Source organism: Cyprinodon variegatus, unplaced genomic scaffold, assembly GCF_000732505.1.
Source record: "Cyprinodon variegatus isolate N-32 unplaced genomic scaffold, C_variegatus-1.0 Scaffold39, whole genome shotgun sequence".
Lineage (NCBI taxonomy): Eukaryota > Metazoa > Chordata > Actinopteri > Cyprinodontiformes > Cyprinodontidae > Cyprinodon > Cyprinodon variegatus.
Genome location: NW_015150492.1, coordinates 265,235 through 274,836, shown reverse-complemented (window position 1 = coordinate 274,836; position 9,602 = coordinate 265,235). Strand labels below are relative to the sequence as shown.

The 9,602-nt window shown below is 39.0% G+C and overlaps 1 protein-coding gene across 2 annotated transcripts in view; it reads left to right on the top strand.

Moving 5' to 3' along the window:
- LOC107081669 overlaps positions 1-9,602 on the top strand; it is a 34,683-nt gene that overhangs the window by 15,602 nt on the left and 9,479 nt on the right. For both annotated transcript variants that reach the window (XM_015369860.1, XM_015369859.1), the window contains 7 exons: positions 2,911-3,054; positions 3,201-3,336; positions 3,671-3,821; positions 5,890-6,026; positions 7,265-7,376; positions 8,109-8,172; positions 9,010-9,213. In XM_015369860.1, the coding sequence (XP_015225346.1) occupies positions 2,911-3,054; positions 3,201-3,336; positions 3,671-3,821; positions 5,890-6,026; positions 7,265-7,376; positions 8,109-8,172; positions 9,010-9,213 (948 nt within the window). The remainder of the gene's footprint in view (positions 1-2,910; positions 3,055-3,200; positions 3,337-3,670; positions 3,822-5,889; positions 6,027-7,264; positions 7,377-8,108; positions 8,173-9,009; positions 9,214-9,602) is intronic.

The window sequence follows — 9,602 nt, the reverse complement described above, 5'->3', positions numbered from 1 at the left end:
ATAGAGTGTATTTCTTTAAAGTTAAGACTAGTTTAAAGTTATCTTCATTGAAAAGTACAGTACTTTTCCTTCAAAAATAAGGACATTTCAATGTGACCCCAAAATTTTGAACGGTAGTGTACAATGTCACTATTTAAAGAATTTCTATTGGAAAAGTAGGTGAAATTTATAATTGGTCCCATTTTTCTCCAATATATTTTTTTCAGCTTATGCATGTTAAAAAAATTATTCATGGGGATTTTTACATTATAAACATAAATTGCTCTTTTGCTATATAGTTAAGGGAGATCTAGACCCAAGCCTTGGTTAGCTCCTCCCCTTAGTCCATTATCTGCTTATCTTCTGACATAGAATTGCTAAATGAGTGTGATGTTTTAAGTAAGGCAGTAGCTGCTAATCCTGCATTCGCACACAAAGTGGAGAAATTGTATAACGGTACAATTTCGATCTTTCCTGCGTTCACACAGGGAAGATCGATCACACTCACCTTCTCGCTCACCCTATGATGTGGATGTAGTCTGGCAGAGAACTGACAGTTTCCTCCTGTGAACCTGCTTTTATACCAAAACTTCAGCGTGCCTCAGCGTACTCGTAGCTTATACAAAACGTATTCATAACTTATCCAACATATGCCAGCATTTTTGCCAGATTTTCCGTACGTCAGGCATACGCTGGTCTAAAAAAATCAAGGTGTGAACGTGGCTAGAGTAAGATAGCATTTTATTTTATTTTTTTTGTGCAGTGTTAATGTTATAAAGAACTGATTTTAATTCTATTTTTAACCAAGTTTGTCATGCTGGCTGCTATTTTTGGTCTATCATTACTATAAACCAAAAGCAACAAACATTAAAGCTTTAAACTAAATATTTGAGGTAAGCTACAACAGTTTTGCAGATATTGCAGCTCAAATCTTTAAGGTTGTTTAAAACAATGTCATTAAAATACAGTGGCGGGCCATGCATTTCACACCTAGGCCTTAGGTGGAGCTATGTCTGACTCAATCCAACCCTCAATAACTATTTTATGGTTATACAACTTCTACTGAAGGTACAGCTGCAACACACATTAAAAAAAATTAGCTGACAAAATTGCAACACTAATTAGAAATATAGTAACATTTTACTCACCAAAAATCCTGATTATTCGTACACAAAATCCATCCTCCTTTCTTTCCTCAAGAAGATTTCAATAACTCTGTTGTGCAGATTATCCGTGCATTTCAGTTCCATCAAGAAGTCCTTTTCTATCGCCATCAAAGCTAAAGCTGAAAGTCGAGCCTGCCCTGTCGTATTTCTGGCATAAGTTTTAATTCGCTTAAGGGCTGAGAATGTCCGTTCAACAGAAGCAGTAGACATGGGGATGGTCACCGCCAAACACACAAATGTGTATAGCTGCCTCATGCTCTCATAGAGATTTTTCTGCTGAAGGAAGTCAAGGAGATCAGTGGGAGATTTTCCTGCAAAATCATCCATGGCATACATTACAGTTAGTTCTGTTCTTAGCCGAGGTAGATGGAAAAGTGTCCCCTGATTCTGTGCTAAGCTGGAAAAGGCTGCATGAGGAAAATTTTTCTGGTATTCCTGAAACTTCTGGGGGTCGAGGAGGGTGACAACGATCAGTTTTTCGTGGTCTTCAAATCTGGTCTGTGTCTGGCAAATAATATTGTCCAGAATCCTGCCGCGGAGTTGGTGGTAGTGCGCGAGGATCTTGCGCTGGACCTCTTTGTGCGCTCGGAGCACCCACGGTGCGTTCAGTGGCCTCGTAGATTTCCTTGTATCGGCTCCTCTCTCGCTCAACGGTGTCACAAAACTCCTTATCTCTTGCCAGACAAAACTGTTCATCCAGTTTTTTGTCCTGTAGTATTGAAAAGAGCACATCTGAGCACTCAAAAATGCCATTAAATGTGTGAAGCAAAAAACAACGAATTGATAAAATCGATAAAAATCGACTTTTAAAAGTTTAAAAGAGCAACGAATTTCATCATCGATTAGGCGGATGACGCGATTAATGCGTCATCCGCCGCCGTCGTCATCACTGCCACTCGGTTGAAACGGGGGAAGAAAAAAAAATACGGCAGAGTGAGCCAGTGCCGCAGGTGAGCAAAGGCTGTTTTCAAAAGGCAGAAACGTCAACTGTTCTAATGACCGATGCTGCAAACGCAAGCTGCGTCTCAATTCGCAGACAGCCTGCGCTTCGTAAAGCGAAAAAAGTCGTAACATTCAACTTTTGTAAAAACAAATTAACATGGCACGCAAGCACCACTGTTATGATGCAGCACCTGAAAAGGAAACACGTTGGAGCCTTCGATGGCAGTGAAGAGAGCTGATCAGTTTCGTTTTAAAGTGGGGAAACGTAACGTTAGTTTCTCAGGTAGCTCATCTGATGCTTTCCTTACCTTGTTAGTAGGTTACAGACAGTGATAAGGTTGGCTACTTATTTTACTTTTAATTTTATTTGAATTAGCTTAAGCAGTGTTTATATTTCTTTATAAATAAATTAATTTGCAAATGATGATGGCAAGGCTTTTAAAGTTTAAATCTTCTGGCAAAGATAAAGTAAAGAAGATCCTTTATTTTATGGAAGTGAAGTGATAGGTCAATTAATTATATGCCACACATGTGCGTATTTAGGAGTTGTAATGGGGCAGGCAAAAATTAACAATCAGTTGCCTGCCACTTAATGCAGATTGTTTCAAATTTAGATTGGGGCCCAGGACTTAACATTTTACACAAATTTCTTTTATTACTGCTTGATTTAATTTTATTTTACTGTATGTTTGGGACTACTGTGCAAGGCATAGTTTGGGAATAACATTAGGAAATGCTTTTTTTTTCGCCAGCTAATTGGTGTACTGTGTGTTTTGTGTGTTTTTAAGAGCAACACTAAGATGTCCTAACTGATCTTCTCCAGATTGCAGTTATTGAGGGATTGTACATGCTCTTCAGAGAGCTTTTACCCAAGCAAGGATCGCAGAGAGGGGAAAAATCCATCGGGGATCGCAACGTCTTTGAGAACTCTTTGTACTGCTGGGCACATCTCATTGACAAAGCAAAAGTATTCCAATTATTGAGTTTTACAGTCTTATTTTGTTTTTTAAGCTGGTTATGGTTTTGTCCATATTCCTTTTAATGTTCTGCAGAATTTATTAGAAATTTTAGCTGGTGTCATTGATATTTAAAAATGGTGTCCCACATCTACAGGATGTGACATCCGAGTATGAAGTCTTTGCTCCAATCGATCTCGTTTCCCAAGAAGCTAACCATTTCTGCGAGCCAGTCAGAGTCCCAGGAGTACCAACTGTTTTCGAAAGAGCAGATGTTCTCGAAAAAATCAACGGTACTTCTTTTTTTTTTTTTTTTTTTTTTTAAGTTCTTTGTGGAATAATTGTCTACTATCGTCATAGCATTTAAATTTTTTTTTTTTTTTTGTAGGATAGTGTTTTCTCCATTCTTGCTATTTTTCTGCCTGTTTGATTTTCCTTGCTACCCTTCCTCTTACCTACCTTGTCTTGTTTTTTTTTTCTTCCCTTTTTTGTGTTGTACCTCCTTGCTTTTTTTTCTTTTGGGAAGTGTTTACGCTAAAACCCAGCTTGCAGTTCTCAGTATTAAAAAAAACAACAACAAAAAAACTGCTCCACTATTTAACAAATCTCAAACTGTCTTTAAACCAGATGGAGTTAAAATCCCGAATTGCACTGAGGAGCCATTGCGTGAGTGTTCACTGCAGAGAGCAGCTGATGTGGAGAAGATCCTTCTCAGCATGCCTCGGTATTTCCGCACATATCCCCTCTGGATCCATAAGGATAAGGTGTCTGGCCAAAAGTATGCATCTTTCAAACATTTCTTTTAACAGAATGAAAATATGTTCAGATGATTTTAAGAAGAGTTTTTTTATGAAGGTTATTTTGTCTTTTTTTTTTTTTTTTTTTTTTTACACCTGTTCAAATTTTAAGTACAAGTACACAAAAATCTCTTACATGCTCCAAATGGTCCAGTTTTTTTTTACACCAGTTGTTGTTGATGTATCCATTACTGAAATGCAAGTTTCTCAACCTTCGTAAGATGTTATAGACCAATTTGAGCAGTTTCAAATTATGCTGATAACAGTACAGGTTATCCTCTCTTTACGTTGATGAAAGTTTTAACTTTTTGTCATATCTTTTGTCACCTTTAGTCCACTCTGTATTCTCATGAGTGTAGTCTTTTTTTTTTTTTTTAGCCTGATAAACCAGACTAAATGTGAGATTAAATGTCTAATTTAGTCTGGCCCCAATGAATGAGATATCAGAAGATTGTTGAGAACTACCTGTTGTCTTTCAAACCGCTGTCCATGCCTATTGAACCAGGCGCTCTTACCATTGAGCGCAGCTGACTGTGATGTAGTAAGCGCGACAGAAAGCTGGTGGGGGAGTGTAAACAAACAGCCTGTCGGTAAAACGACGAATACGTCCTTCTTTAAAAAGAATGAGCGTAGAGCAGGGTCGGGCAATTCCAGTTCCTGGGGGCCGGTATCCTGCAACTTTTTGATCCATCCTTGGTCCATCACACCTGAATCAGATGGTTGAGTTACCTCCTCAGTAGGCAGTAAGTTCCTCCAGGGTCCTCTCAATCATCTAATGACTTGATTCAGGTGTGTTGATCCAAAGGCGCATCTAAAAGTTGCAGGATACCGGCCCTCAGGAACTGGGATCGCCCACCCCTGGCGTAGAGCCTCCTTCTGCTCACGTTTCAGAGAAAAACCCAAGTCTAATTCCAAAGCTGAGTCAAAAAAGAACTGTTCAATTGTTGTTGCCATCTTCCATGTTGTGCTTTCTCCAGCGTCATGCAGTTTTTTTGTCTTGCCCTCAAAACCGCTTTGCAACCAAAAATTAAAAACACATCTTTGCGTTGTGATTGGCCCGCCAGTTCTAGGGCATGGGGCATTGATCGAGACTAGACCACTCGCAGGCAAAAATGATTTTGGCTGCTGGCAGGTGGAGTTAGTTTACTAGGCTAGTCTTTGTTCACTTTATTAAAACAAGGGGGAAAAAACTGTTTTGAAAAATTCGGTATTCACTCTTTTCCTGCTTTGTGTGTCAACTGTCACGATTGCTAGCGAACAGAGCGTACGTTGGTAAAAGCCGCCGAAGGCTAGACCTGTTTGAATTCACAGCAAAAACTCTTCCGGTCTCCTTATTTTCTCAAACTTTGAAGGATCGTTCGAAGGTCGTTGGAAGACGCAGCCGATGAATTCGAACGCAGCCAACATGGCCAACAGATTTTAAAAAATCTACAGTTACAATGCACAAATAGTTTTGCAACAATAGTTCTGGACCAAGAGTAATTTGATGAGCAACTTGTAGAACAGAATTTGTGTACTTGTACTTAAAATTTTAACAGGTGTGTGTTTTAAAAAAATAAAGATAAAATTCTACAAATACAAAACTTAGAACATAACTCTCTATACAAATTCACACTTACAATGCACAAATAATTGTGAAACAAAATAACTTTCATAGTTTTTAACCTTTGACTAAAGTGTTTATATTTCATAATAGATTTGCTACCTGTGTGCCTAAGTCGTCATTGTCATATGGTGTTTTATCAGGACATCAGTTTACTTTAATATGTTTAAAATGAGTGTAGTGTTTCCAAAAATACCCTAAGATTTGCTACCAGTTAATGCTGGAATGTTTAGTCCCACATCTAGGAGGACACACAGTGCCACCTTCTGGTGCAACTTTAAAATGTTACTTATGAACTGTTAGTCACACTGAACACCTACTCAAAAGTTAAGATTTGAAGCACAGGTTTTATTGAAAAAATGAAGGCGTAATGAAGGAAAGATACACAGGAAATATTTACGATCAGGCATGTGAAACACTTGTTTACTCACCCTTTTAAATTCCAGCTTTGAGGTCAATGTTGAATGGACATTTGGAAGCATGGTAGAAGGACTCAAATCTTTGCCTTGCCTCAACGTGATGTCTCCTCTACAGCTGAAGCATCTGGGAGCAACACAGAGTTACCTTGTTTTTCTAAGTGAAGGTATTCCACTCATATGAACCTCCATGAATTTCAGTCCAAGATCTAGGATTTAGAATAGGGCTTGGTCGTCGTGACGTAGGCACTTCGCGTCGCCGCCATGTTGAATGCGTCTTTTACCGCGGCTCAGACTACTGCCTATGACTACCGGGTACTGTACTCCCTCTCAGCCGTGTTTTAATTTGATTAATTTCACCTTAACTTGATTTCAACCATGGTAAACCGTTGCTGTATTGTGGGCTGTAACAGCTCAACGCATGATCGCCATGGAAACATAGAAAATGGGTTAACTTTCCACCGCTTTCCTGAATGGACGCGTAACCATGGAGACCAAGCGTCAGAGATAAAGAGTCGTCGGCTTGCTTGGATCGCGGCTGTAAGACGACCGAACATAACTTTCCACAGTATTCCAATGTCATTGAGAGTGTGTTCACTGCATTTTAATTCTGGTAAGTTAAAGATGCACGGTTTTATTTTATAGCCTACTTTGTTTCTTTCCTTCAAAGTTGGGATCTTTTACGGGAAAATAATAAAAACGGCAGCGGGAAAAGGCTCAAATACGTGAGAAACCCGGAGGGTTGGCAGTTAACGTTACTAACTACACCTTTGAAACACATAGCAGCTAGTTAAAAGTACATTACATGCGTGAGTGGTTGTTAGCACTAGCGGTTAGCAGTTGCGAAACTAGCAGGTTCCAGAGCCAGTCTGATCACAGCTTACCTTCGTACGGATTACTGCGTTCCCACTGTTTGCTGGCTTTATGATCTGCAGCTCCTGAATCCATCCATTCATGAACTGCACATGAGACTCCAAGGACTTGTAGCTTGGGAACTGTTTTGAAGTATAGGCGCTCACTCATCGGTGCTCCGCTCATTGTTTGGAACTTTATATGGATCCAAATGATTAATAATGCTGATTTGGTCACCATACCGGTCCCTGGCTTCTCTATTTAATGTGTCCCGGTAAATTCCAGATCCTTTTCGGGATTTTAACATCTTTTTTTCTCTCTACTTCTGTCTCTTCTTTCAACAACAACGTTGTGTCAGAGCTATGTTTACGTTTGCGTAGCCGTCAATATGACCGCGACGTCCCACAATGCAACGTGGATCCCGAGCCCTATAGACTGAATCCCAACTCTATGTTTTACACCTTTTTCTCTGGTATTCTGTTTTTATTTTATAGCCTTAAAAAACTCCATACATTTTAATCTTATTTTTTACCTTTTTCGTCCTCTTAATCAGATAACCTTGGGATTTATCTGGGTAAGGGCAAAGGATCTCCAGATATGATCCAAGTGCAAGATTGTCTTACTGGAGAAGAAAACATGGTTGATCTAAATGTTTTGGCAGCCAAGTGAGTACTAAACATGATGCCGTGTTTTATTTAAAAAGGGTTTCTTTAGATAATGGGATAATGGCTATTAAACACTAGAGATGTGTTGGTTCATTATTTGATTACCCGGTTTGAATCCGCGGAGGTATTGTTTCTCAGATGGTTTACACAATGGAGGAAACATGTTTACGGATTAACGAAAATGATTTCAGTCGAGGTTAACACATCGTTGATAAAAGCAAAAACTGCAGAGAAATATCTCACCTTCTGTCTTAGGTCTTTTTACATCTTCATCATTCAGCTGGGGATCCCAGCACCAATGCCAAAGAGCCCCTGCATACATTCCAAATTTATCTAAAAGTCAGCCATGATGTGTCTACCCCAGAGCCCCAAGTCAGCATTCAGCCCCTCTCACACAGCCTACACTTTTACCGTATAAGGTTATGCTGGAGCCTCTCTGGCCGTCGTATGTCAGCATAAGAATGTCCATTTGGTTGATATACACTGAGGATTGAACAGATATAGAAATGAACAGATAAAACGGTTATTCAAAACAGAAAATAAAAAAAAAATGATTCTTCAAGACATGGACATATGCAGTTTAAGGACGATGCCAATTATTTTGACATCAGTCTGTGATGTCAAAATAATGTGAAGATGCTCTGCTGACATTGTTAGGCAGGTTTCATGACAATTCACGGCTTACAAGGTCATCCAATGTGATTGAAAATGTTTTTTGTTTTTTTTATAAAGGACCGGTGACCACGGAGATAATAAAACATTTGTCACAAGCAGGACTCCAAAGGAAGCTATACTGGTAACGTTTAAAATACTGTTTACCTGCTGAAATAACTTAAGATAAACCCAAATTACTTGTTTAATTGTTGGTGAAGATTCTCAGTCATCCAGGTCATAGTCATTCCAAAAAGTTAAAAAACAATCCACTGGTTTTCCAAGTTTGAAGAATTGTCCCAAAAACAAGACCTCCAAACCTAAGATGAGCGGAGAGGTTATGCAGTGAGGAATGCTCTCATCTTTATATTGGAGAAACCAAAAAACCTCTCCACAGATGCATGACTCAACACAGATGAGCTACCTCCTCTGGACAAGACTCTGCTGTCCACTTACACCTAAAGGACAAAAGACATTCTTTTGCGGACCAGAATGTTCACATTTCGGACAAAGAAGACGGGTGGTTTGAAAGGGTTATGAAGGAAGCTATTTGTTAAGAGAGAAACATCAACCTTAAACAGAGGGGGTGGACTCAGGTTCCAGCTCTCAAAAACCTACAACGCAGCACTAGAATTGATTCCTTCCTGCTCGCTATCATCTCAACCCCGTCGCCATGCAGGGGACAAAAACATCTTGCCTGGTCAGCCAGGCCAACAATGACCCAATGACCTTAACTACTCCACATCACTAAGGGGTGGACCTGTTCTTTTGGTTTAATTTGCATGGTTTCTAAGCGATAACAAGGCTTTGTTGGGCTACGCTGTAAAGCTTGGAACTCGACGCTAATCCAGACATTTTGATTTGAAAAAGCACCCTGGATAGGAAACATCTTCAAACTTGGGAAAACAAAGTCCAGTGGTTTGTTTTTTAACTTTTTTTTTTCTCTAAATGGAAATGTGATTATTATTGACTGATTGATCAGGTACTAATGGATACCAGTTCATCCATGGAAGAGGAGTGCTATGAAAATGCACAAATACAGAAGATCAACGCTGTGAAGGAGCTTTTTGACAACTTTGCCACCAGGAGCATGGCCTATGATTTCCACCATATCATTGGTCTTGTAAAATTTGACTCCTTTGTGAAGACCCTGCATACATTTACTGAAAATCTGGAAGTGTTTAAGGTACAGCATTAATGCTACATCATTTATCAGCTACACAGTTCTTGTTTTCCATTGTTTATTAAAATGCATCATCTACATTTTTTACGAAACGTTGCAGTCAAATAAGACCTTATTCATTCCAGTTACTGCAGATTATTACATCTAAGTTCAAGAAAACAATGTATTTTAATGTACACAATTGGTAAGCCAAAAAAACAAACAAACAAGTGCTGTTTAAAAAGTAGGAGTTGTAGATGACAGATGCAATTGGTACAGTTTAGAACCTTAAAATTCGATCCAGTGGTGATTAAATTCAATATTGCAATGTTTTCATATTAGTTTTAGAAGTGTGTGTGTGTGTATGTATATATATATATATATATGTATATGTGTGTGTGTGTGTGTGTGTG